Genomic DNA, 27,598 nt, shown 5'->3' with positions numbered 1-27,598 from the left:
ACCCTGGGGAACATGGTGTGGGGGAGCGCTGGGTGGTCCCCCTTCAGCTCCTGGGGGTGGGGGGTGTGCAGACAGAACAGCCACTGTATCTGCCTCTCCTCCTCCTTCAACCCAAAGCCCAGGGGCACCTATGACCAGGGATAGTGTTTCTTCTTCGTGCAGGAGTCTTTCCGTAGGTGGATGACCTTCTGCCCTTGAGCAGGTCTCCAAGGGAAGACCTCTTAGCATGAGAGTCAGACTTCTCTCCCGGGAGCCCCAGAGCTTGGCACTCGGAACGCTGCCATTCCGTAAGCTCAGCTTCAGTCTCTTGTCTTTCTGAATGTCTCTGCCCTTGCCCTCCACCCGAGCCTGCTTCACTGCTCCCTTCTAGACCTCTAGCTGTGAGGAGAAGGCCTGGAGTGAGCTGTGCCTCTGTTGGTGGGGGGAGGGGAGGCAGGGTGACAGGGAGACAGAGACAGAGGAACCCTAGCCTGGGGGTTGGGTTTCCAGTGTCAGCCCTCAGATGCCCTCTGTTGTCCTGGCAACAGTGAGGTTGGGCTGGGGCCCTGCCTCCGGGGGAACCAGTGGGGGTGGGGGGAGAGGAGGAGCATGCCCCTGCCTCTGCCTCCTCCCACGACGTCGTGTTATAAGCACCTGATGTAGGTGGGACAAACCCATCGTCTCCTTGACAGGAGGCACACAGGAAACCCCCGACACCAGCTTGCAGAGGGACTTGCTATCTTACCTTCTCCACAGAACCACTCACGGGTATCTTTCAGTGTTTATCTTAGCCTCGAAGGCCTCTTGGTTTGAGAAAAGCCAGAAGGTGAATTTCCTGTGGCGTGAAGTAGGAATTAGTGCTTCTGCCATTTCCAACTCCTACCTCTTGGATTTCACAGAATGTTCTTCATTCTAACATCCCAGGATTCAGCAAAACAAATCCACGTTAGATGATGCAAGTGATGAGCCCACAGAGGACAGGTTGTTCTAAAGCCACGGGGGGGCCCTGCCGGTGGGGGGGTGTTTGCTGTGTCAGGTGGACCGGGCGCTGGCGGTGCTGGCAGTGCTGCTGATGGGTGGCCCCGGGTGTGGGCTGTGTGGCTTCCGAGCTGGGTCCCCGCCTGGCTCTGGAGGGTCAAGGGCCCTGGCCACATCCTCCAGCAGCACTTTTCTCTCCAAACAGCTGTAGAGTCTATTGTCCAGGTCCAGTGTGGTCAGGGTTGTGGTGCGTCCCCACCCTCATCTGGCTGTGAGAATGAAGTTTTGTTGAATAATAGGAATAGTTTTTTTTTTTTTTTTAACAACGACTTTGTGCCAAGCCCTGGGCTAAGTTTTAATTGTTACAACAAACCCAGAAGGGGAGTTGGCCCGCCCTGGCCCCTCTCCTCCCAGTGAGGGCCTCTAGTCAGAGCTCTACCCACTAGGAGAAGCAGGTGAGCCATCCCTGGACTGCACCCGGCCTATCAGTTTCTGTATGACCTGCCCAGAGCTTCAAAATTTTCTAATACTTAAAAAGTTGGTATATAAAATTTTATATAAAAACTTGTATTTCTGACTGCCTTGGAAATGGGAGGGTCTGACAACACAGGGTTCAGAGTAAGACCTGCATTCACGTCCGAGCCAGGCCACTTACTTGTCACATGACCTTGAGTCAGTTACTTATGCCCTTTGAGCCCCAGCCTCTTTGTGAAATGGGAACAGAATATGAGGTTTTCAGAATGTCTGAAACAGGGCATTTATCCTACAGATGTTTCAGGCATACTTCTAGGCACTGGGGATACAATTGTGAGCAGAACAGATTCTACTGGGGGAGACAGACATTAAACAAATGAGTATATGCTGTCTTAGGAGGGACGGGCAATGGAGATAAAGCAGGGGAAGGAGCATAGAGTGTGCCAGAGGTGACTGGGGTTGCTGTTTGTATCACGTGGCCAGAGGAGGCTTTCAGATGAGATGAGATTTGAGCAGAGACCTGAAGGCAGTGAAGGTGTGAGCCATGCTGTGTTTAGAGAGATGAGCAGTAAGTGCAAAGGCCCTGAGTTATGTTCACAGGACGTCAAGGTGGCCAGTGCAGGTGGAGCAGAAGTGGGGGGATGAGAGGTAGGAGGTGAGGCAGAGAGGTCATGGCCAGACCCTAAAGGGCCTCGTTAGGACCTTAGCTTTTCCCCTAAGGGAAATGGGAGACATTGGAGGGTTGTGGGTTTTAAATGGATTGGTCTGACTGCTGATAGAGAAGGGACAGCTGTGGAAACAGGGAGACCTGCATTACTTCGGTGAGAGAGGAGGGTGGCCCAGACCAGTATGGGGGGGATGGAGGATCCTGCATATGTTTTGAAGGCAGAACCGACAGGATTTACTGCTGGGAAGAACTGGAGATGGGAGAGGGGGAAGTCAAGGATGGCTCTAAGGATTTCAGCCTGGAGGTGAGCTGCTGCTTCTGGGTCCAGGAAGGAAGCAGGTGGTGTGTGTAGACATTGTAGCACTCCTCTCCACGGATCACAGATATTACCTCAGCATCCTTCTCAACACAGTGCTCCAGGCAGCTGCTCTCTGTCTGGCGGAGTTGGCACCAGAGCTGGACTTGATCGCTGCTGTTGTATTCGAGAGCTGCACTGTCCGATATGGTAGCCACCAGACACATGTGGCTATTTCAATTAAAATTAATTAGAATTTTAAAATAAATACCAATTCCTCCTTTGCACTAGTCACATTCCACCTGCTCAGTAGCTGCATGTGGCTGGCCCCGATTACAGAACATCTCCCTGACGGCCGAAGGTGCTGTTAGTGCTGTTCTAGGGGACGATGGCTCGCCCCTCGGGCTGCATCTCCTAGTTGACAGCTCACTAACTCACCAGACCTCCAAGGAGCACCTGCTTTGTGCCATGCTCTCTTGGTGAGGGCTCCAGATACTATACAAGGGTGGCTATCTTTAGGCCCAAAGGGCTGTCCCCGGAGATAGTGGTCACCTTGGCCCGTGGTAGCCCCTATCTCCGGGGACTGTATAGGAGCCCAGGCAGGTGACCTGCAGTCCTGTGTGCTCAGCGTCCCCTCCCTGACTCTAGCTGGGTATGAGTGCTGGGCTGAGAACCCTGAGATTGAATGTGACCCTGCTTCCATCTTGGAGCCCATCTACCTGGGCAACTCTGGGGATGCTGGCTTGGAGCCTGTTTGGCATGGGAAGGTCTAGTTTAAAGATAGGCTGGTTTTTGAGTTATGCAACCTCTCCCTCCTCTGAACTCTCCCAGCCTTTGGCTGAAGACAGCAAAGTGGTCCTGCCCTGTGGGAGCAGCCAGTCAGCACGTGACTTGACGGCCCTGCCTGTCAGAGCTCTTGGAAGACTCCTTACCTTGACAGTTCTTTGAGTGACTTTGAGTGACCGAGGTCGTGCCCATGTCTTTTGGAGGGGGCTGCACATGGCCCCCTAGTCTCACTGGCAGTCATCTGCTCATACACAGACAGCTGCGCTGGAGCATCCAGATTTCACGTGTTGTGGTCCTCTGTCCTCTCATCAGGGAAAGGTGAGCTTTTTGGGCCCTGACCTCCCTGGCTAACAGGCCAGGTCCTCCTTTGCATTTCCGTCTTCCTGCTGCCTCCTCTGCTGAGGGGGTCAGGCTAGGGTGGGCACCTGGTGGGGTCCAGTGATCTTTTGGCTTCTAACTGGCCTGAAAACTCAAGAATCTGGATAAACAGACATGTCTACAGTTAGCTGTGGGTAGCGACATGTATGTGTGTGTGTGTGTGTATACATAGCACATATGTAGGGTACACACGGGATACACAAGGACACACACATACTTTAAACGGATTTCACCCATTTACTTCACACAGACACTGCACACGCACGGACGCACCGGCCACCTGGGCACTGCCAATCTCTTTCTCCATTTAAATCTGTCTCCCTCTGCCCCTTTCACAAGGGTGTTGCAGAAACTTAGCTTCTCACCAGCCAAGCTCATTTATCCAAATCCCCGCTGGCCACCCTGCTGTAATTAACTCCTGAATGCCTCCTCAGAGTATCAGCTGCAATGACTCGGAGCCCCTGGGAGCAGTGCTGGCCTCCTTCTCTGTCTCAGTCCTGAGTCACCGCCAAGGAGAAGGGGGCTTGATCCGTTCCTTCCCAGAGCCTGGCCGAGGTGAGGACACCCCAGCCCAGGAGGCTGGGCCTCCTGGGCCGGGGCCACGGTGGTCTCTTCTCCCAGGGGCCAGGACCCCCCAACCCCACCCGAGTCTGCTCACCCCATCCCAGGGCAGGCCTGGGTCCTTCTCCCCAGGATCAAGGCAGTTTTCTGTTCTACCCACAAGACCTACTGGAGACTTTCTCTCTTTCTGGACCTTATTTGGTTCTTTTCCCAGAGAGTCAGGGCCTTGACTTCCATTGCCATGTGTTTCTAGGATACCCGTCAGAGCCTTGCAGGGCCTGGCAGAGGCTGCATGAGGCAGTTGACCCGCTTTCCTCCACTGTGTGGAGCCTCATCTCGGCACCCGTGTCTCCAAACCCCGCCTCTGGGCCAGCCCTCCATCCGTGGTTCCCTTCCTGCAGCCTCCTCTCTGGGGATGGGAGGTCACCGCCTCTCAGGGCAGCACATTCTTTATTTGAACTGTTCTGACTTATAGAAAATCCTTCCTCTGCTGGAAGCAACAGTCTGGTCCCCGCCGTTTTCCCTCCGGGGGCCTCCAGGGCCACACATCCCTTCCCCACATAACAGCTCTCTTCAGTCTGGAAGAGTCCCTGTGACACCACAGAGCCCTCTCTTCCCTGGGCCAGAACGCAGCGCCTCAGCCCACCCTCGGGTGCCCGGGCTCCAGTTCCCTTACCGCGTGATCAGTCTCTGACCAAGGCCTGGGCGATCTGTTTCCCTGAGGGGGGAGGACTCAGCAGCTCCACCACCTCCTCTCTCAGGACCTTAAAATGCTTTCTCTTCACGAAGCCTGCTTTGGAGATGGTCATTATGATCTCCACATCTGTCTCTTCAACGCCCAACTTCCATTCCCCCTTTCAGTCCAGACCATTAGGTTTTAAAAGTAGCTTCAAGCTAATGAAGTGTCATTTTCAACAGTCCAGTTTTCTGGCAAACTTCCGCTGTGTCACTAAAAGTCACCATCCACGTGTGAAGCAAGCACAGGGCACCTCAAGCCTAAAAAGGCACAGTCTTGAGAAAAGCGGCCCCTGCACAGATACCATTTTTGTAAAAGGAACATGATAGGAAGGGGTCTGGAGATGATTACAGGAATTCATGTAATGAGTGCTGAGCATTGGAATTCAAAATACCAGCCGTTTTAAAGAGATGGGGCGTGCTGATTTCAATTCAGTTTTGAAAATGACATTACAGAACAACTACTTTAAAGAATAAAAAATGGTTGAAGGAGAAGAAAAAGTAAATGAAAGATTATCCATATTATTGAATGCCCTCCCCCTTCCTCCTTCATTTATCATGACAGGCTTTGACCACATCTTCTCCACGCCCAGTCCTTTGGGACTGTGATCATCAGTGGGTTTTGGCTTTCTTAGAGGGAACTGGGTGAGCGCTGGACCTCTGCATCTTTGACCATATGAGTCCAAGCTTCTGGAGGTGTGTTGCCATTTCCACCTTGACATGAATCTCACTGCTGCCCTGTCCTTGGGTTTCAAGTGTTCTGTTTCTTTCTAATCCCCAAGTCCCAGTTGGGGGTTTTGCCTCCTGCTTGGGCATGGCATTGGAGGCAGGAGTCTCCAGTAGTGATCTTGCTCTGGGTGCACCAGTCAGCCACTCCCCGCTGCACCACCACGGCTGTGCCTTTCCCTTGGTTTCCTTTCCTTTAACTCCTTCTCCTCAAATGGTGCTTCCAGACTTCCATGTGGTTACCAGTTGCCTGAGGATCCTTGGGCCTGGCTGGGTGAGCCCCAAGTGGTGCCGAGGCCACAGCTCTGCAGGCTGGAATCAGGGTCATGAGGCCTTAGGTCTCATGGGATGGGCTCAGCTGAACCAGGGGACCTCCCAGAGCTGGGGCTCGCTGCAGGTGTCTGATCCATTGGGTAGCAGTGCTGAGTGATTCCAAGTTACATCTGAGGATGTGGGACAAACCACTTCACCCTCCATGCCTCGATTCGGTCACCTGCGAAATGGAGGCGGTATTACACATGGGTGAACATGTAGGGTAGATGAGAAAGGTGTAGTGAAGAAGAGGGATGATTTTGATACTGGTCACGAGTGTCCATTTGCCCGGTGAGTTCTGGTGCTTCTGAGAACTGCAGAAGGAGGCCAGCCCAGGGTGCTGGTCTGTCACTTCCGCCTCCCCGATCTGCTGCGGGGCTGTGACCTCCTTGCTGTGTACCTGGCCCTCGGTCTCCTTTCTCGGGTTATGTCCAAGCAGACGTGGGAGTCCGGAGCTGGCCCAGCTGCCTTGCAGGGATCATCTGTTTCTAAGAAAACCGTGGTAGTTACAGACGAGCTGGGAGTCAGAGTCACGGCTGGAGGTAACAGGACGTTTTGTGTTTATTTCCAGTTTAAAACATAACTTAAACACGAAGCAGCAGGGGCATAGCAATCCTATTGTAATTTTGAAAAACATGTAAAGTCTTCTCTCAGTTCCGTCTCCCACATGAGATTACCCTTCTCTCCTGTGAATGTGTCCTTCTGCCTTTATTTAGGTGCACTTACGTCCAGCATCACATTCACAGAGCAGTTTTGTGGCTTGCTCTTCTCTCTCATCATTTTCTTGTAACAGTTTTCATCGAGGTCATTTTTAAGGTTGCATCATCTTCCATCCAGAGGATGTATTACAATCTAATTAGCCACTTGCTGGGCATTTGGGCTGCTAAAGAGTTTTTCCAAAAGTGTAAGTGGTGTTGCAATGAAGTTCTTCTTGCACATAAATCTTTTCACTTCATTTGGATTATTTCTGTTGGATAAATTCCCAGAAGAGCCATTAATAGGTCAGAGGCTTGGAATTTTTTATGGCTCCCAAAACATATAGGAACTGCTATTTTAGGAGACCTCGCCACATCCAGCAGCTCTGGGCCTGAGGCCGCTCTGGGTGGCCGCTGTCCCATCCACCCCTGTCCCCTCCTTGGGACCCACCAGGCAAGTGTACTTGGATCCCAGCCTCTCTCCTACTCCAAGGACACATATGAGGTGTTGGGGTCTTTAACTTGGACTCTGAGAATGGATGTCAAGGATCCTCTTTGTGTATATGAGGATTTTTCTAGAAGACCCATCGCTAACATCACACACTCTTAAAAGGGGCCGGGATTCGGAAATGACTTTAGAAGCTCTGAAATATAAGGGCAAACAAAGCCAGTGCCGTTAGTGACACCGGTAAACCGGGTGCAAGTGAGGAGGGGGACGAGCACGCCTGGGCACGGCGAGGGGGCTCTCTGGAGAGGTGGCAGGCGGGTGAGGTGACCGTTCCCGAGAGAGTGACGCTTAACCTTTTGAGGTTGATGTAAGGTTTCTGTAAACCACATGGGTAAACGGGCAGCCTTAACTGACAACCACAGCTGCTTTCTTGTAATTTTAAACATTGACATTTAATGATTATCTGCTTTCAGAACTCATCTATTCTCTTGGAAAAGTTACAGAAGCATATGATGCAAAAAGTGAAAATTCCCCACGTCGTACCCCCAGAGATAAGTGGGCGGTCTTCTTGCTCTGTGGGCGTCTGGGGAGCCTGCTTTTGGGTGTCAGGGCTGCACTGCTTTTTGCTGCTGCCGCCGTCTCTCTCCTGCCCTGGCTGCCCATCTTGGAGCCCAGGCCTTGCTAGCAGCAGGCAGTGTGGGCCATCCCTGGGGAGGCCTGGCTTGTTTCTAACGAAATTGGGGCACAGGGCACCTCACAGGACTGGACTGTAGTCTGACCTTCCCAAGGTTCCCGGGGAGCCAGAGAGGCTTTTCTGGGAGGACAGGGTTCTGAGGGAGGGCCCAAGGGGGTGGGGAAGGCCTGACCAAGGGCTGTGGCTGCCAGGCGCGGCCCCTCTCTGCTCACTTGCTGGGGACCCCAGCCTGCTCTTCACACATGGGCCTCTTCCTTACATTTGTGTGCACCCCACATGCACATGTTGTGGGCGGACAGAGGCTGAGATTCACGTGGAAGGCAGGATCCCTCTCTGTGTCCCCTCATCACCCCACTGGAGCCGGACAGAACTCATAGGACCTGGCTGAGGGCCCAGAAGCTTTTCTGCGACCCTGACCTCCCACTGGAACTCTTCATCTGCGAACCTGTGGCCAGTTTTAAAGCCTGGGGGAAGTTTAGACCTTGTCTTTCTGAGACACTTCTGGCTCAGTGCCCTCAGCAACACTTCAAGTGATGCAAGAACAGCTGAAGTCTATTGAGCACTTGCTGTGTACAGACACTGTTCCAAGTGTATTATGGAAACGAGTCACTCAGCCCTCCTGTTTTACGGGCGAGGACACCAAGGCAGGGGAAGGTGTCGTAATGGCCTTACTCCCACACAGGGAGTAAGTGGCAGGGCTGGGGTCTGAGCCAGGTAGTTGGACCCCCTGTCCCTGCCAGCCTGGCACGGGCAGGGCCGCACCTGGGATGGGCCAGGACCCCCGGGGTTCCTGTCCTGGCCCTCACTGCTCCCACCCCACCCCACCTCACACCTTCTCCCCCTCAGGACCCCAGCAGCTCCAGAGCTGGCAGGGCTGCGTGTCTCTGACTTTTCTTGAAAATCCTCCCAGAGACTCATCTTCTTCCCAGGCTGAGAGCTCTCTCCATAGTGGCTGGCTTAGGTCTGGGGAGAAGTCCTCAGACCCATGGCATAGGGCCTCCCCTCCCTGCACGTGGCTGGGCTGGGGGTACCAAGCACCGGGCCCCGGGGTCTTCAGCACCTGCTCTGCCCTGGCTCCTGGGCCCCAGGAGACCCAGTTGCTACTTCCTGGGCTCAGGTGGAGCCAGGCAGGGTGCACTGGGGTTATTTTGCCTTCTCATTCCTAAGCTGTACTGCTGCCATTTGAGAGGTTCTTCACAGTGGGAGAGACGTTGCTGCGCAAATGGGAGGGTAATGGGAGTAACCGCGGTATGTGCTTCAGGCAAGAGCCAGTGCTGGGCACACTGGGCAGAGGGGGACTTAACTCTTAGAGTGGTGTTCACTGCAGGAATTGACTTTCTCCATGAAAACAGAGGACACAAGGACCTCCCTATGCAAATGGCAAGCAAGCCAGGGGCTCCTGGCCAGCAGACCTTCCTGGGCAGAGAAGGGAGGGGCTGCCCTACAGCTGAGCTGTTCCCCAGGGGAGGTGAGGCCCCAGCCCTCTGGCCTACAGGGGGCAGAGGCCTGGATACAACACCAGACTCTTGGGGGGCCTGGTGGCTGCCCCCCATCCAGAGGAGAGGAGTCAACCTCATACCTCAGGGCTCCTGCCCCAGAGCGGGTGTGTCTAAAAGGCAGGGAGAGCTGGGTTCTCTGGTCTCAGGGCCGAGGGACAATAGCAGAGAGCGGGAATGGGCAGGGCCCACCCCCCTCCACCCTCCTCCACCTCCTCCAGCCCCACCCCCCACCCCCAGTCCAGGCCCACGGTGGGTGTTCTCCGTGTCACTGCTGAGGCCTGGAACCTGCAGCCTCAGTTTCACTGTGGTCCCATGACCCCTAGTCAAGCCCCAGGTGCTGAGGACATAGGCAGTAGCCCTTGGCTTTCTGGCCACCCGTCCTGGACCCAGATAACTCCTGTGCCTCAGGTGACTGGACACAGCACTCCTGGACTGTGAACCTCCCCTCCCCGCCCCACTTCTCCCCTTTCAGCGGCTGACCCTGCGGCACTGGCCTGGTCACCCGGAACTGCTACACCTCTGCACCTCGGGGTCAAAGGCCGCGCCCTCCAGCCACATGTCTTGTCCCCCCAGCTCTCTCTGCCTCCTCCTGCCCCCCTCCCACTTTTCCCAGGCTGAGCTCATTTCCTGTTGCCTTGTCCCATGGGCCTCAGTTTAGTCACCTCTGTGCCATTAGCCACAGTTCTCTTGCTCGCTTACAGTTTCCATCCTACAGACCTGCCCTCGAGGTTCCCCTCAGACATCTCTCCACCACCCTTCCCCGGGCACCGCCATCACCTGCCTTTCCTCCGCAGGGCACGGGGCCAGTGCTTCCTGACAAGGCGCCTCTGCCTGGATTTCTCCCTCCTGTGATCTCCCACTCTAGCACCTCTGCTTCCCGGGGTGGGTCTGTGCTGCAGGGCCTCCGTGGAAGGTCACCTGGTTCCCAGTTGACATCTGTCACCAGGGTCAGGGCATTTCTTCCCCGAGTGTCTGTGCCTGCCTCTGCCCTCCCTACTAACCCCTTCCTCCCCCACAGGAGAACCTTATGCTTTCCATCCTGCCCAAGCACGTGGCTGATGAGATGCTGAAGGACATGAAGAAGGACGAGAGCCAAAAGGACCAGCAACAGTTCAACACCATGTACATGTACCGCCACGAGAATGTCAGGTGCACTGGCCGTGGGCGTGGGCTCTGAGCACAGGACGGGGGTTTTTGGAGGGTTGGCTGAGCCCTGTGGGGCTCAAGAGCCTTCCCAGGGACTAGAAGCATGGCCACACCATGGTGTGAGCCTCAGCCCCTGTGGGAGCCGCCTTGCTGAGGAACGTTGGGGCTGACAGGCCACGTGGTCCAGCCCCGTCATTGTGTAGACACCACCCACAGGATGACCAAAAGTCAGAGCCCTGAACGCGCCCTGGCAGTGCCAGGGTCCCACTGCCCTGGGGCTCGAGCGAGGGCCTGGTTGCCTGGGCGCTGGAGCAGGAGCTGGCAGTGGGCCTGGCGTGGAGCCCAGCTTGCCACCCTCGGCCTCAGCCTGTGGCCTCTATCCTCTCACAGCATCCTCTTTGCTGACATCGTGGGCTTCACCCAGCTGTCTTCGGCCTGCAGTGCCCAGGAGCTCGTGAAGCTGCTCAACGAGCTCTTTGCCCGCTTTGACAAGCTGGCGGCCGTAAGTACCCCGATCCACCTGGCTTGCCAGGTGGGGGCGCCACCCTTGTGGCCTGGGCCTTCCCCCCGCCCCTGGCTCCCACCACATCCTCCCACCTGTCCTCCCTCTGCTTTCTCTTCGGCTCTGAGGAGGGACTTACACCGTGGTCCACACCCTGCCCTTCCAGAAATACCACCAGCTCCGGATTAAGATCCTGGGTGACTGTTACTACTGCATCTGCGGCCTGCCTGACTACCGGGAGGATCACGCCGTCTGCTCCATCCTCATGGGGCTTGCCATGGTGGAGGCCATCTCGTAAGTGGGGTGCCTCTGGTGAAGGGGGGCCTCCCAGAGCATACGTCCCAGCCCTGGACCTGTGTGGGAGTCAGGCCTTCCACGTTGGTCTGTGTTGGTGGGCCCGGCACACCCCAGGCCCCTGAGGAGTGCTCTCAGGGTGTAATGTGGGTGTTGCAAGGTCGGTAGGTCCCTCGGTCCCAGGCTCAGGGAAGCTGGGCAGAGCTTGCCTTCCTCACAGCTGAGGGAAACTGCAAGGCTTCTCTGAGGGGTGCTTTTCTATCCTTAGTCCACTTTTTTTCTGCTGGAAGTTGCAGACATCATAAAATTCTGCCACCTTACATTTGCTTAATTGTCTCCCCAAGTGTTCCCCATCTCCTCTCTCAGTGTTTTCTCATCATGACCCACCCCCACCCCCCAGGACAGATAGGGTTAAGGATGTCCATGTCCATCTCTTGGATCAGAAAGTCCAAGTACAGCAGTGAAGTGACTGCTGAGGTCACAAGATATATGGGGCAGCACAGATGGGACTGGAACCCTGGCCTCTGAGCTCCTGGCCAGGGCTCCTGCCTGCACTGCTGGTAGGATGGTGGAGTCACCTGGCTCCTCTCCAATGCTGTCACTGCCCCTGAGCCTGGTGCTCCCTCCCATCAACTCACGGCCTCTGGTAGGCCCTGGGTGGCATCAGACCCTGCAGCTCCTTGCTGAGGCTTCTCCCACAGGATGGAGTCCAGGAATTGGGTGTGTTGCTTCGCTGCCGTCTCGGAGCGGGTGGTTTTGCATTTTTACCATCTTCTAGGTTAAAGCCCCCTCCAGGATTGGCTGGAAAGAAGCAGGTGCTGCCTTTCCCCAGGGGCCTTAGTTCAGGGCAGAGCCTTTTACCTCCACTCCTGTCACCATCAGGCACGGTTCTGAAATTCCTGTTTGTCTCCTTCTGGATTTCCCAAGCGAGGAACTGTTCCCACTGTGCACATAGTGCGTCACACAGGGCCTGGCACATAGTAGGTGCTCAGAGAAGCGTCAGCTGCTCGGATGAGTACATGGATGATTAGAAGAGAGCAGTTGGAGGTTGCTCAGGGGCAGAGGGTCCCACTGCTGTTCATGCCCCCCACCCCGACCCCAGATCACACTGGCCTGTGATGGCTGACTCTGGGCTCAGGCTGTAGCCTGCTGTAACCTCGGCTGCAGGTGGCTCAGCTCAGACGCAGGCAGAAAGCGGTAGGGCAGCCAGTAGGCCCTTGGCCTGGAGAGGAGGAGGCCTGTGCAGAATTCCTCCTGCTGGGGGAGAGGGGGGCTGTCCACCGTGCCATGGGCAGCCTGACCCCTCCTCCCTTCTGTGTGGACCTGGAAGGTATGTGCGGGAGAAGACGAAGACCGGGGTGGACATGCGTGTGGGGGTGCACACAGGCACCGTGCTGGGGGGCGTCCTGGGCCAGAAGCGCTGGCAGTACGACGTGTGGTCCACCGACGTCACCGTGGCCAACAAGATGGAAGCCGGCGGCATCCCAGGGTGAGTGCGTGTTCCATCCCCGGGGCAGGTGTGGGGGCCGAGGGAGGGGACTGTTCCATCCAGGAGCAGCCTTCCTTCTTGGGTGTCGGCCTCCTGGGCCTCTCCTGCCTGGAGCTCTGCAGGAGTCGGTCATCTTGCCCCCTTTACCCATCGTGGGGCCGCCGGGCTCTGTGGTCACACATGGCTATAGCTCCTCCAGGGTGCACATGTCCCTGGAGGGCGTCGTTATCAGCAACAGGCTCTGAGGTAGCTATCCATGGTTCTGATGCACCTGCGCATCTCACCTGAGCTCTTTGACAGACTGTGCAAATCAGGCGGGGCTGACTGCTTTCCTCTTTTGCAGTTACATTTGCTGCTTCAAATTGCTGCCACCTCAGGGTGGACCAAGGATGCAGTGAAACCTTCCCCTCCTGGGCCAGGGAGCTTCCCTCGAATACAGCCAAAATTCCCTCCCTAGTGGTGACTCCCCAGAAAGAGTTTCTTACCCCCTGACACAGGTGTTGCAACTGATAATCACATGAAGTGGGTGATAATCAGACTTCATGGATCTTAGTGTTCAGAGCAGACTTCTAATTTCTTATCTCATTTGATACCCTCGGAAGCCTGTGAGGACAAACTGTCTTACTGATTAAACACTGAGGCTCAGAGAAAGGCAGGTACCATGCTGCCCACACAGCCAGTGAGGGTCAAGACTTCCCTGCCACTGCTCTTAGGAACAGCACGTTCCACGTGCCCTGGAGATACAGGCCCAAGCAGCTGCCTGGTCCAGCCACTGTCCCCTGACTGTCTGCAGGGTGGGGCGGGGCTGCCCTCCTGCCTGTGCTCAGGGCCTCTCTCGCCATAATCCAGGCGCGTGCACATCTCCCAGAGCACCTTGGACTGCCTGAAAGGAGAGTTCGATGTGGAGCCAGGCGATGGGGGCAGCCGCTGCGATTACCTGGACGAGAAAGGCATTGAAACCTACCTTATCATTGCGTCCAAGCCAGAGGTGAAGAAGACGGCCGCCCAAAATGGCCTCAATGGCTCAGTGAGTCCCCATCCACCCCTGGGCTGGGGGGAGGGAAGGGAAGGGGTTAAAGGTGAGATCGTTGAAGAGTTGGTGGGACTTAGAGGTGGCAGAGTAGGCGAGAGGAGGTGCAGGTTGGCAAAAAAGCAATTCTGAGTCCCGTTGAGCAGGAGGCTAGTGGGAGCCTCCTTTCAGAGCAACAGTTGGTTTCTAGGAGAACACTGGAATCAAGGTGATTATGCTGTATCCCAAGGCACTGTCTGGAGGGGAGACCACTGGAAATGTGTAAGTGGCACTCAGGAGGGCGGCTGGGTTGGGATGAGGGCCACCTGCCCAGGGATGGGAGGCAGTTGAAGCCACAGAAGTGACGTGGATGCTGGGGAGAATGGCTGGAAGCAGCAGGATCAGGAAATAAGAAGGAAGAGGACAGGAAGGGAAGCCCCCTGTAGTCCTGCCCTCTGCTTGGCACTGGGTGCAGGGCCTCCCTCATGCCCTTAGCAGCTTCCCCACTGACCACACACCTCCTGACAGTCCATCTGCTTAGAAGCCATCAGTGGCTGCTACAGAAATTGACCCCTCTATTATCCTCTGCTGAATCTGGAAAATACTTCTTTCCTTGTAATCTTTCACCTAACCCTGCAGTCATGAGAACTGAACAGCTGTGGGGTTTGATGCTCTCTGGGATGGCATGTCATTTGGGACTGGCCCACGGCTGAGGCTTTGCCTCGTTCTGACTACAGCAAAGCCCACTCTGGTGTAGCATCAGAAGCTGTGGCTAAAGAGGCGACTCCTGATAAAGTTTTAAAAGAAAACTGGGCACCTTTTCTTCTCCTGCAAATGTATACAATGAGCAGCAAATCAGTCCAGCAAATTGACAGAAGGTTCATTCATTCAGCAGATCTAAGCGTAACCAATTTATTGGCTGTTTCTGTGCATCTATTATTTTACTTAATCCTTAAGACAACCTGTGAGAAGGGCTGTCATTACACCTGCTTTGCAGAGGAGGAAACTGAGGCCCAGAGGGCTGCACAAGTTGCAGAGCCAATGGGTGGCAGAGCCGGGGTCTGAAACCAAAGCCTGAGTCCCTGACCCTCCAGCCGCATTGCCACCCAGGTGCCTGTGGGTCCCTCCCATGTGCAGGAGGTCACACAAACCTGGCACCAGGAGGGACATAAAGGTAGATACAACCGGGCTCACCCCCAAATAATTTAAATCCCACTGGTGCTGGGAGCTTGGGGTGAGTTGGAATGGGGCCTGGGCCGTGGGCTGTTGGGCCGTGTGGCCTGGGGCCCACAGGAGGGAGCACAGACGGCAGCTGTTGAGGGAACTGGATGGAGTTAGACTTTGTCTTAAATCCTCCACCAGACAAACGAGCTGGTCTGTTTCTCATGGAAACATGGGCAGTGTTCTCCTTAAAACTACTTTTGCTGACATTTTGAGGCAATCCAGGTTTTCAGTGTCTTGTAAGTTGACTTATAACTTTCTTAGTGCCCTTCTTGAAAAACACATTTCTTGAGGTGGAAAAGCTGGGTGGAGAGTTCTGCACCTGGAAAGTTAAGCCCGTGTCCCCACCACTCACCTCCGGCCACCCTCCCCCTGCTCTTGCTGGCTCTTTAACTCACTTTTAGTTCATTTGAAAGATGAACCCGTGGTATCTCATTATTTTAATGACATTTCTTTAGTTATCAGTAAGACTGGACACTTTAAACATGGTTGTCAGCCTGGTGACTTTCTTCTGTGAACTGCATATTCATATCTAACCTCGGAGGGCTTTTTCCATCTCTGATTTGTAGAAGCTCTTTGCTTATGAGAGAAATGAACCCTTTGTCATGTGACGTTCATCAAGTCCATCTCAGGCACCCACTCCGTGCCAGCGCTGTGGTGCACGTGTCTCGGGGAACTTAGAAGGGAAGCTGCTGTAGCTTATACCCGTTGTCTTCCCTGCAAGGCGCTGCAGCAGCTGTCAGCCCTCAGTGTGCGTTAAGTGAACAACTTAGCATGGTTACCGTAAGGCCACGTGATCGGCTCAGCAGTTGTTTAGGAAGTCTCCAGCTCGAGATGTGCTCAGAGGAGGCGATGTGAGCGGATCACCAGACTTGCTCCACAGTCAGGGAGTCGGAAGCAATAAAGCACAGACAATGCAGAGGAGATAACGAGGGAGCGGTGTATGAGCGATAATGGGGAGGAGGAAGGGAAGTGATAAGAGTGGCTTCTGTGGGCATCACAGGAGCAGATCCAACTGTATCTGCAGAAACCTCTCTCAGGTTTAGTTACTACTTGGGTTAGTTAGTTAACAGAGTGATGAGGAGGAGGGTATGAGGAGAATTATCACAATGAATCCTCTCCAAAGTGTGAAAAAGACATCTCCCATCTATGCTAACCTTGATATCAACCTCATCCAGTTGTTTTAAATGCCATCTCCAACAACTCTCCAGTTGAGATCTCAGCCCAACCCGCATCCCTGCACTGACCTTGCAGGCACATAAGTCTCCATGTGTGCGCACCACAGGTGGCCAAAGGTGATGGTCCAGAGCCGAGCCCACTATCCTCTCTCTGCTCTGAAACCTGCTCTTCCCCAACTCTACCTGACTCAGTGCCAGCTCCATTCTTTTAACTGCTCAGACCAAAAACTTTGAAGACATCCTTGACCCCTCTCTACAATCTGTGAGCCCCTTCCTGCAAGATAGGCTCTAACCCACCTCTTCTCATCCCCTCGTAGCCCCTGTCCCCGTCCAAGCCACTGTCATCTCCCGACCAGTATTCCTGCTCCTGCCCCAGCCCTGCTGCCCTCTGTCTCCACACAGCAGCCAAACACCCTCCACTGGTCTCACTCAGAGGAAAAGCCAGAGCATCCAGTCAGGCCATCAGCGTCCCGGCCCCGGGCTATTGCTCAGATGCTCCAAGGTCCCACTTCCTGGATCCCAGCCCCAAGAGCTGCATGATTTGCCCCTTCAGGTCTTTATCAAAATGACATCTTCACGGGGACACCTCCCCTGACCTCCACAACAAGAATGTGAGCTCCAAGGTTAGGACATTTTGTCTGTGTCCCCAGGAGTTAGAATAACTCTGTCACATAGTAGATACTCAGTAAATACTTGGTAAATGAATGAAAATGAGCTGTTTCCCTGTGTATGGTATTTAATTTACTCTGTCAAGGAAAAAATACTAATGATTGGGGAAGCTGGCTTGTGGAATTTACTCAGACTTTTGGAAGGTATTTGACAAGGCTCTACACCAAGAAAGATCTCTGAATCACTGTGTCACTGAGTTACTGTTGCAGAAATGGGAATTGGAACAATAGGATCTTTCTCTGCTTAGAAAAATCTTAATAGTAGAAATTGATACTAGAAAATTATAGTATTTTAAAAGTAATGTTCTAGAGGAGGTACTGAATAGTGAGATTTCTAAGTCTATGAGGCTTCTAAACTCTAGTGAGAAGATTCCAGACTGACAGGAGCTGAGCCCCTCGCCGGGGTGGGCAGCTGGCATTGTCCCTGATGGTCACTTCCGTCTGCTGCAGGCCTTGCCGAATGGAGCGCCGCCATCCTCAAAGCCCAGCTCCCCTGCCCTCATCGGGACCAAGGAGCCCGACGGGAGCATCCACACTAGCGGCTCCACGTCGGAGGAGCCTGAGGAGCAGGATGCCCCAGTGCGTGCAGGGCTGAGGCCTGGGATGTGGGAGGGGACGGGAAGGGGGGAGGCAAAAGGTGCCGCAGGAAGAGTCCTGTGCTGGGAGGGGGAGACCTGGCCACGGGCCTACGCTCTGTCCTTTGTAGCTGTGTAACCGTGGGCAGGCCACCTTCCCACCTGCCCCACCCCCCACCCCGTCTCCTCATCAGTTACGTGGGGTGGGGGTGGGTGAAGTCAAAAGAGGTGCTAACGTCCGAGGCCTCGTCTACCCCTGACGTCCCAGAATCCTGTAGATTTGAGGGCAATGAGGACATCCATGAAGATTTCTTTAGGATCCAAGACAATTTTGGAAGTGAGACCTCAGGGCTGACTCGGTCCAAATCCCACAAGTCCTGTGCACAGATGAGGGGTTTCCAAAGGAATTGACAGGCTGTCCCCCTGAGGTCAGGGTCCATCTTGGGAGAGTGTCCGTTACTAAGGAGCTTCCTGAGTGTATTCACTGACAGAGGGAGATGCTGGGCCAGGAGTCTCGGTCTTGCAGTGACTGCTATGGGCTTGTCGGCAGCACCGCCAGTCTCACTGCGAGGGAGACAGGAGAACTGCCCCTGGGGCCTTGCGACAGGTGCTGGAGGACGAGGGCAGACAGGGCTGAAGGTAAACTGGGTTTTTCTTGAGCACCACAACATTCAGTAACTTTCCCCTATTGTGATTTTCTTGATAGGAAGTGGAAATGCAAATTCAGTGTTACTCACTAGCAAGGACACAGATAGAGGTTTAGCATCCTGTGACTTTTTGCGTCCTCACAATTAGCCAGTGACACACTGCTCCAGATATGCTTCAGGGACAGAGGTTCTTGGTGCTGGAACAGAACATCCACTTCACGTTACAGAGAAGAAAACTGAGGCTGGGGGAACATGAATTGTATGGGGTCAGACTGTCAACCAGAGGCACACCTGAGCTTAAGCCCGGGGTGTCTTGATGCTGGCTTCCAGGACGCCTACAGACAGCTCTGATGAGGCCAGGACTGATGACTCTGGAATCACAGCCTGGATCCATGTGTTTGGAGTTGATGCTTTTCCTTTATGACCACGAATAAAAATGGTAGCAGGTACCCCAGCCCCGCCACCCCACTGGCGACAAGGATGTGATTTTTCTCTCCATCATGTTCCCCCTAAGGTCTTCCTTCCCAAAATAAGCCAGATCTGAGCTCCTTTAAGAGATCCCTTAAGCCTTAGGGGTGGGGGCCCTTTACGTCTTCGAGGATGCCTATGTGTGTGGCTGTGTGACACCCCATCCTCGTAGCAGGAGGTGACAGGACTACAGTGGCCTGGCAGCCATCTCAAACTCCAGGTCTTCTACCCGTGCGCCTGGCAGCTGCTCCCCCACACCCTGCCATTAGTGGGCAGTCACTGCACAGCTTCTGTTAGGGATCCCTGGGTCTGGGACCTGGGGTCCCAGGAAAATCAGGAAGGACTGAGACTTTGGGTCCAGACCCAAGCAGGACAGAGCCATGTGGGAGCATTGGGAAGGCTTTTCCCATGAAATGGTTTTTGAGAGCCAAGGGCTTAATCCTCGTGTGATCCCTTTCGATCCCCTTCCCCCAGCACCACCCCGTCTTTCCCAAACTCCGTCTTTTCCGCCTCCTTGTCCCCGACCCCCATCCCCCAACTCTGCCCCGCTGCCTTGCAGGCCGACAACCCCTCATTCCCCAACCCCCGCCGGAGGCTGCGCCTTCAGGACCTGGCTGACCGCGTGGTGGACGCCTCTGAGGACGAGCACGAGCTCAACCAGCTACTCAACGAGGCCCTGCTGGAGCGGGAGTCCGCCCAGGTGTAAGTGGCCCCCGATGTCCAGCCCTTGGCACGTGCCTTACCCGGCCCCAAGGCGGGGACTGGGGAGTTAGTTTTTTTTTTTTCTCCCCAGTGGCTTCTGGGCTTTATGTTTTGCTTAGAAAGCTCTTCTCCACTATAAGTTTACAATTCCCTGGGGAGTTAGTCTTAAACACTGCCCTTCCTGGCTGGCGAGGCCGATGTGGCATTTGTCACGGGCTTGTTTACCCTGCAGAGTGAAGAAGAGAAACACCTTCCTCCTGTCCATGCGGTTCATGGACCCCGAGATGGAAACCCGCTACTCGGTGGAGAAGGAAAAGCAGAGTGGGGCTGCCTTCAGCTGCTCCTGCGTCGTCCTGCTCTGTGCGGCCCTGGTGGAGATTCTCATCGACCCCTGGTGAGGGCAGGGCAGGGACAGGCCAGGGAGGGCAAACGGCGAGCAACCCCAGGGAATGTGGGGCTGCATCTGGACCCCCCTCCTTCTCTCTGCCCCTGGGTCCCAGAACAGCACTAGCGTCACACCAGGGTGTGAGGGTGTGAGGGTCACACCAGGCCTGAGAAAGCTGAGGGACAGAGGAGTCTGGCAGGGAGGGAGACCTTGGCTGGATGGGCCTGAGTGGTTCTGGGACAAGGAGACAGCGGATGGGGACGCTCAACCTTAGTCACCAAGGCCCATCCTGCTCCCTTTCTTGGCTCATCTTAGTAAAGACAGAGTTCAGAATCTGGTGCAGACTGCTTGCCTCTCACAACGGCAGGTCCTCCGGGGCAAGGCGGGGTGCTTCGGAAAGATGGCTCCCCTTCCTTCCCCCCATCCTGTTCTCCCAGCAGCCGATCAGCAGCTCACTCCAGATCAGGGACCCCCTCCTGGAGAAGTGGGTGTGGAGCTCTGTTCTTATCACAGTTCGGGGAACTTCAAGAGCCTTGGACTCATCACACGGTCTTAGGTTCTGGACACGGCTTTCTTGCCTGCTTGTTCTATGACCTCGGGCACATCCCTGAGGGTTCCTGGGGCAGCAGTCTACTCAGCTGTAAAGCCAAAGATGATGCTGATGGTGACAGTCTGAGATAAAACACGTGCCCTAGCTCACTCAGAACTGTTGTGAGGATCAGAGTCACTCATTCACTTCACAGAGTTTCTGGCTGTCTGCTTTGTGCCTGGGGCTGAGGTCTAGGGAGGCAGCAGTGAGCGCTGTCACTCTCAGCAGCCCTAGGCAGTAAGGGAGCTGCTCTGTTCCATGCTGTCCCCTTGCATCCTAGCAACACAGCCGAATGCTCGTTCCTAAGAATCCCTTCCCTGGTTTTAATGGGCTCTGCCCAGGGCCTCTGTGAGTCTGTCCTTTGGGAAGAATCCCGGGGACAGTTATAGCTGGGAGGGTCACAGGTCCCCAGGCCCTGCACACCCCACAGTCGGCAGCCCTCCCACCCCTGTGTGTCTCGTCTGTCCAGCTAGCAGCGGCAAGGCCCTGGCATCATACAGAACTTTTCTGGTACAGGCTGTGCCCTGCTTACAGGGCCTGCCCCCTCTCCCTTTATTCTCCTGGCCGCTAACCCAACTCACGACTCCCTCTGGTCCCTGTCCTGATTGCTTTCTCTCTGTTACAGGCTCATGACAAACTATGTGACTTTTGTGGTTGGGGAGGTTCTGCTCCTGATCCTGACAGTCTGCTCCATGGCTGCCATCTTTCCACAGGTAAGAAGCTCTTTTCCTTTTGGCTCGGAGCCCTCGAAGTGAGCCTCAGCCCTGCAGAAGTGGGCATGCACGGAGCTGTGTGTCCTGTCAGGTCCTCAGTGGTAGATTATCTTCCACTGGGGTGGCTCGGGCATTTGTCCCGTTGTTTACTACACACTCCTTCATCATCACCTCCGCATCTGCTTTGGGCTAGGCCCTGGAGCACACTCGGGGGAGTGAGCCAGAGTCTAGAAAAGTAGGAACCTGTGTAGAAAAGCTGCGGAGGCCCAGTGGGAATGTAAACTGGCTCCAGTGGTGAAGGACCCTGAAAACCGACACGGGGACTGAGACCTGCCCCTGTGAGCACTGGGAGCTAGGCAGACTTTTGATCAGAATGACAAGGAAAAGTAGTGTTTAGGAAAATTAACCTGGCAGGTGGTGTGCAAGTAACTTGGGAGAATTAGGTCTACTGACTCAGGAGAAGCCGGGCAAAGACAGCTGGCACTAAAAATTCTCCCCTGACCTGGCTTTGCCACGCAGAGACAGGGAGGGGACTGCCGCTGGCAGGTGCTGCCCCAACTCCTGGCCAGCAGCGAGTCAGCTCCAGGAAGGGCACGTGCACCTCCGGCAGGACTGGCACAGGCAGAGCCGGGCTCCCCGCGCTCGCTTCTCAGTTCTGACGGTCAGTTTGGGTGACACGCACACAAAGCGCTGTTTTCTAGGTTTCCTGGGAAGTGTGGGAGCAGCCAGAGTGGTTAGCAGTCATGTTTGCAGGCTCAAGGCCCTTGACATTCCACCCTTCTAGGCCTTTCCCAAGAAGCTCGTGGCCTTCTCGACTTGGATCGACCGGACCCGCTGGGCCAGGAATACCTGGGCCATGCTGGCCGTCTTCATTCTGGTTATGGCAAACGTCGTGGACATGGTGAGCCCCTGCTGTCCTGTTGAAGGGACTCCCACTTTCAGAGGAGGCTTCCAGATCGGTGGGCACCAGCCGTCTGCCAGCCCCTTCCTCCAGTGCTAGACATGATTCTGGAGTGGCACATAGGTCCCTAAATGATCATCCTGGCCAAATTGCGGGGGCCTTCTCCCCAGCCGGAGACTCCCCAGTGAGACTGCCTTGTCTCCTCCAGCTCCTTGCCCTCCCCGTCCAGGAGCCCAACACCAGGTCCTGTGCTGGGTGCTTTCCATACATTGACTCATTTAATCTGTATAATAATCCCAGGAGGTCGGTATCATTTGTAGTTTCTTGTAAAGAAATGATGCTCAGAGAGGTTACATAGCCAGTAACAGCGCTGAGAACTGAAACAGTCCTAAATCCCAGTCCTGTGTTTCTTCCTCCATATCTTGCTGCTCAGGGGGCCCCCATACTCCTAAGCATTCTGCGTATCGTATCTTAAGCACTCCCTACTGTGTGGCTAGTGTTAGGCATCCTTCAGGACAAGAGAGGTAAACCTGTTCCACCAGAGACGCTCTCCTGTCTGGCCTTCATCCCCTTGAATGAGGCCAGACCTTCCAGAGGTGGGTCACTGAGGGCAGAGCTTCACAGAGCCCAGATGAGATCTCTTCTCTGCTCTCCTCAATTCATGTGGGTCCCAGGAGGGGGCAGCCAGATGCCTCCTTGAGGAGAAGGGACCGCTGTTGGAAGCCAGCAGCCCTTTACTGGGCACTGGGGGCTTGGCGCTGACACCGATGCGCTCTTGTCAGCCCTCACGGCTCCGCTCCCTCCAGTGCTGATGGTACCATACATGCCCTCCTACAGAGTCGGGGATTTTTTTCAAATATGGTATTACATTACTTGCTTCATTATCTTTAACAACTGAAGCCCAGGAGAAAACTCAGTATAGGGACTTATTCTGGCAGCAGTACAGGTGACAAGCCTGTGGGCCAGCTGGTCAGAGTCCAGCTGGAATGGAGTGAGGAGCTCCAGAACCTAGCGTGCCCACGGGCTGCTGGTGCCCACAGCACAGGGCAGGGAAGCCCGGACCTCCTGGTGTCGGGACACACCTGGAGCCTGGTGCCCAGGTCTGGGGACCTCTGTTTAACAGGGTCATGGATTCTGGCAGGACATCTGTGGATCCTGTCACCAGTCGGGGGTGAAAAACTAGAGGTGTGAAAACTTTCCTCATGCTTGTCATGCTGAGAGTGTCCCCAAAGCCAGGCAAGTGGCAATGGATGAAAGTTATGAAGTCAGTTTGATTCAGTTTATAGATGCGCTTTCCATTGACCACATCCACCCAGTGATGGGATCGGCCACCAGACTTCAGAAATGAAGGGTCATGGGGACTGGCTGCTGTCACAGTGAGGCTGAGGGGAGGCTGGCTGGCTGGCCCCCGGCCACTCCAGAAGCAGCAATGTGATATGGGTTTGAAACCTAAGACTGGACCCCTAGCTCTGCTTTACCACTGGCCGATAGTGCTACTCTGGGCAAGTGTGGCCTCTGTCTTCTGTGTGATGGTGGCGGTACTAACAATACTCTGAGGATTGTCACGATCGTCCGAGGAGGTGATGGTAAAGCTCTTAGCAGGAATCACTAACGTCTGTTTTACTGTCCCTTGGCACACATTCCCTTCTTTCTCCGTGTTTCTGAGGGAGCCGGGGGAAGGGGCAGCCACCCTGCAGCCCAGCTTTCTCTGACCAGTGTCTGCTGTTCCCTTGCACCCGGCGTTCGCCCGGCGGTCCTGGCCTCCAGCTCAGCTGTCTCCAGTACTACTCGGGGCCCAGCAACAGCACGGCGGGGGTGCAGGTGGAGGACGGCTGCGTGGAGAATCCCAAGTACTACAACTACGTGGCTGTGCTGTCCCTCATTGCCACCATCATGCTGGTGCAGGTCAGCCATATGGTGAAGCTCACGCTCATGTTGCTCATCGCCGGGGCCGTGGCCGTCATCAACATCCACGCCTGGCGCCCCATCTTCGATGAATACGACCACAGACGTTTCCAGGAACATGAGTACGATGGGGCCTGTTTGGGGATCTATATGGTCTCCTTCCTCCCCGTCTCCCAGTCCCCATTTCAAGGTCATGGGCCTGCCCTCAGCTGTCCATCTCTAGGGCTCATCAGAGGCTTGCATGGGAATCAGGGCTTATGGCTTCTCAGACATGCCACTGGGTGACTCTAATCCCGGGAGAGATCCTTTCCATTCTTGAGGACTGGAAGATCTGGGTCACCTCAGTGTTTGGCTGGGCACCAGCCTCTTGTACCCAGATGGGGCCCAAGTGTGCTATTATCTGTCCCCACAGCTTTCCGACAGTCGCCTTAGAGAAGATGCAGGTGTTCTCCAGCCCTGGGCTCAATGGCACTGACAGGTAAGGGTGACTGCTTTCCTGTCCTGGTCTGTGCTTGCGGCCCCTTTCTTCTAGAGACAGGAAACACAACAGGCCAAAGCCCCACAGTCTCATCCTTTCAAAGGCACATGATGTGGGATGTTCAAGCTAGAGAAGTTAGTATGTGTTTCTAGAGGAGGCCGGGGCAGACTGTAGCACTGACCTGGCCGCGCTGGCCTGTCCTGAGTCAGAGAGAGTGAAGCGTGGAGAGCAGTGGCAGCGGGGTTCAGAGGGTGGGGTAAAGCAGTTGAGGTTGGGTTGCGGTGAAGAGAAGGAACAGCCAAACGAGTGATCACTGATTTACTGGCTGCCAGAACAGCAGAAGGATAAGGAGGAAAGAAGACTACTGTATCCAGACTAGAAGACCTGGATCCTTTCCCTCCCTCGGTGACGCTCTAGGGGGCCTCAGGCAGGCCCATTTCCTGAGTCTCAGTTTCATCTCTTGAAGAGGGTGTTAGACTAGAAATTCTTCAAAGTCCTTTCTGCCTCCAAAGTTTTAGAATTATATGATTCAGTGACTTAACTAGACTTTTAAGTAAGTTAGAAAAGAAAAGATTACCTAACAGAAGATGGGTAGAAGACTTGAATAGGACCTTAACAAAAGAAGTCTAAATGGCCACTAATAAATGAAAGGCTTCAGGTAATCAGGGACATTCACATTAAGACCACAGCAAAAGACCATCACATACCTACCAGTTTGGCCAGAATTAAGAAGTCTGATAACATCACGTGAAATGTAACTCATACACTCTTGATGGGAGTACAGCCATTTTAGAAAATAATTTGGGGTTATTTAGTAAAGCAGTTCCACTGCTACGTATATACCTTGGAGAAATTAATAGACATATGTATGTCCTGGGATATATGTACAAGAATATCCAAAATTGCACTGTTCATAATAACCACACACATACAACATCCAAAACCAAATGAAAACAACCCAAGACATCAGCAGTAAGTGGATATATAAATTGTGGTATACTCACACAACAGAACACTACAATAGAAGTAATTTACAGCTCCACACAAAAATGTGTGAAAGCTACAAAAAAAGCACGGTGAAACTGCCCTAGTCCCATCACTGAGATGTTAGTCTCCCCCTTCTCCAGATTCCTACACGGTTGCAGCTACTGCTGTGATCAGGTGACACAGAGTTTATTAAACGTCTGGGGAGCAGCCCTGAAGCCCTGGTGTGGATTCCAGGTGCAGCTGGGTGGGGCCAGGAGCTGGCTGGCTGTTAAGACAGAAACCCAGTGATTTCAGAAAGCTGTACTGGGCAGAGAGCGTCTGGACTTGATGTGAAGGCGCTTAAGCTGCTGGGAGAAGTTTCTGGGGTGAGGTGACAGGAAGCACACCACCACACTAGAGGGGACAAAACTCCCTTCTGGGAGGGTAGCACGGGCCCCCAGAGCAATGCTCTCGCCCCACAGGCTGCCCCTGGTGCCTTCCAAGTACTCCATGACGGCCATGGTCTTCATCATGATGCTGAGCTTCTACTACTTCTCCCGCCATGTGAGTGCCGCACACACCCCTCCTCTTCAGCAGCACCTGTCAGGGCCTTCTAAGCAGCAGCCCCAGGATCTAACCCGAGCGCCTGGGGTGCTGGCACATGACCCTGGTCAAGCCGCCCCTCTGCGTGCTCTGCTTTCTTCCTCAGGAATAACCGAGCAGCAGTTCTTTATCGCTCCCTTCTCGCCTCCTGCGGGGAGCTGAAGGAAGCCTGGTTAAAATCTGTATTCCCGAGGCCAGGGACTCATGGATCTCCGCTCAGCCTGCCCTGGGGGTCACTAACACACTGACCGCAGAGCCAGAAAATAAAGGGAAAGAAGCTGATGAAGTTTTTGGTTAAATGGAAAATGAGGAAGAGGGCGGGGAAGTACCCCTACAAGGGACACGTCCGTGTTAGCTCGGGTGCCACCCAGCGGCTCGTCAGGAAAGTGCAGCCTCCCCAGCCACTTCTTGGCCAAATGGAGCGTCCCGGATATGGGGCCTCCTCCCCCCGCGCCGCCCCCGCGCCCCCCCCCCGCCCCCTCCAGCCCTGGGCTAGAAGGTCTCCACAGCCACTCCCCCGCCCCAAGGCAGACTTGTAGCCAAAATTAGGTCCCAAGAGGCCCCACACACAGGCTAGGACCCTCAGCAGAGCTGTAGGCTGGCCTTTCTGACGCGGTGAAATCTTTCTGGGTCTCTTCCCTCGCCATTTAGCCGTCTTCCCTTCGGTTTTTCCATAATGGAATCTCTCCATTTAAGTTCCCATTTTTCATCCTTCCATCAAACGGCCAGCTCAGAGCACACACCTTGCCTGTGTCTGTGTCCATAGGTGGAGAAACTGGCACGGACATTGTTCCTGTGGAAGATTGAGGTCCACGACCAGAAGGAACGTGTCTACGAGATGCGGCGTTGGAACGAGGCCTTGGTCACCAACATGCTGCCTGAGCATGTGGCACGTCACTTCCTGGGGTCCAAGAAGAGAGATGAGGTGAGGGGTAGCCTCCTGCTGGAGCCTGGAGCTGTGAGGTTGTCTTCACCTGGCTTTCTGCCTTCTCGTGACATGGCCCAGGAGGGCTGGACCTAACCAGCAACCACAGTATTAAAAGCAAGAATCCCATGGGCTTTTGGTAACAGGCACCCCTACATTGTTTCTATGGGCCACATCCCTATGAGGCTGCTTCAGATGGCTAAACCCCACCTTTCTGTGACTCTGATTGGCTGGCTGGTTCTCACGCCTCACTGCCTAGCTCCACCCTACTCTCCTTCTCATACTGGGGCTGTTGCAGGGACTGGAGAAACTTTTAAAAAAATTATTCAAAGTTGTGATGAGTTACTTTCTAATAATGCAGAGCTGGGATAATCTGAGATGTGTGTCCAAAAAGATGAGTGCACATGTCACGGGTGTGGAAGGCAGATTCCTTTGTGAAGCACATCATTCAGTTTGTCAGACTTTGAGCCCTCTGGCCCTGCCTCTCTTAGGAGCTGTACAGTCAGTCTTACGATGAGATTGGAGTCATGTTTGCCTCCCTGCCCAACTTCGCTGACTTCTACACAGAGGAGAGCATCAATAACGGGGGCATCGAGTGTCTGCGCTTCCTCAACGAGATCATCTCAGATTTTGACTCTGTGAGTGCCCCTCCTGTCCTCTTCCTCCTGCCACGAAACCAGCCTCTTCCAGGTTACAGGCTGCAGAAGTCAGAAAGAATCTGGAGAGTTACTCTAGCTCTTTTATGTTTATAAACACCCCTCCCCAAGCATATGGCTTCTGCAGCCATCTGCAAACGGTGGGTGCCAAATGGGAGCCTGGGCCATCACCCTCAAGTTCACAGGGGGAGGACTGGCCAGAACAAGACCCTGGGGGCCCTGATTCCTCCGACCCTCAAATTCAGATTCAGGAAACATTTATCAGGTAACCCGTGTACCAGGGAAATGCTTTTACATACATGCTCAACCGCCCTAGGAGACAGCACTTTCCCCCCCATGTTGATGGTAGAA

The 27,598-nt window shown here is 54.5% G+C and overlaps 1 protein-coding gene and 1 long non-coding RNA gene across 9 annotated transcripts in view; one reads left to right on the top strand and one right to left on the bottom strand.

Moving 5' to 3' along the window:
* ADCY3 (adenylate cyclase 3) overlaps positions 1-27,598 on the top strand; it is a 75,928-nt gene that overhangs the window by 44,706 nt on the left and 3,624 nt on the right. For 2 of the 8 annotated variants that reach the window (XM_045511861.2, XM_045511862.2), the window contains exons 4-18: positions 10,246-10,376; positions 10,764-10,875; positions 11,042-11,169; positions 12,500-12,658; positions 13,508-13,685; positions 17,185-17,313; positions 18,984-19,126; positions 19,359-19,520; positions 20,726-20,813; positions 21,598-21,714; positions 23,620-23,741; positions 24,032-24,097; positions 25,546-25,627; positions 26,433-26,591; positions 27,083-27,229. In XM_045511861.2, coding sequence (XP_045367817.2) covers positions 10,246-10,376; positions 10,764-10,875; positions 11,042-11,169; positions 12,500-12,658; positions 13,508-13,685; positions 17,185-17,313; positions 18,984-19,126; positions 19,359-19,520; positions 20,726-20,813; positions 21,598-21,714; positions 23,620-23,741; positions 24,032-24,097; positions 25,546-25,627; positions 26,433-26,591; positions 27,083-27,229 — 1,923 coding nt within the window. Of the gene's footprint in view, positions 1-3,477; positions 3,498-10,245; positions 10,377-10,763; positions 10,876-11,041; positions 11,170-12,499; positions 12,659-13,507; positions 13,686-17,184; positions 17,314-18,983; positions 19,127-19,358; positions 19,521-20,725; positions 20,814-21,597; positions 21,715-23,430; positions 23,742-24,031; positions 24,098-25,545; positions 25,628-26,432; positions 26,592-27,082; positions 27,230-27,598 lie in introns of those variants that run through there. The other 6 variants (XM_045511858.2, XM_010948568.3, XM_045511859.2 and 3 more) reach the window with 4 other exon arrangements.
* Positions 25,064-26,022, bottom strand: LOC141573470 (uncharacterized). The gene is made up of 2 exons (XR_012499267.1): positions 25,710-26,022; positions 25,064-25,663 (listed from the first exon to the last, which is right to left on the bottom strand). It is a non-coding gene; the product is annotated as an uncharacterized LOC141573470 (long non-coding RNA).

This window comes from Camelus bactrianus, chromosome 15 (genome assembly GCF_048773025.1).
Source record: "Camelus bactrianus isolate YW-2024 breed Bactrian camel chromosome 15, ASM4877302v1, whole genome shotgun sequence".
Classification (NCBI taxonomy): domain Eukaryota; kingdom Metazoa; phylum Chordata; class Mammalia; order Artiodactyla; family Camelidae; genus Camelus; species Camelus bactrianus.
The sequence above is the reverse complement of the archived record's forward strand: the minus strand, read 5'-3'. Positions and strand labels throughout refer to the sequence as shown.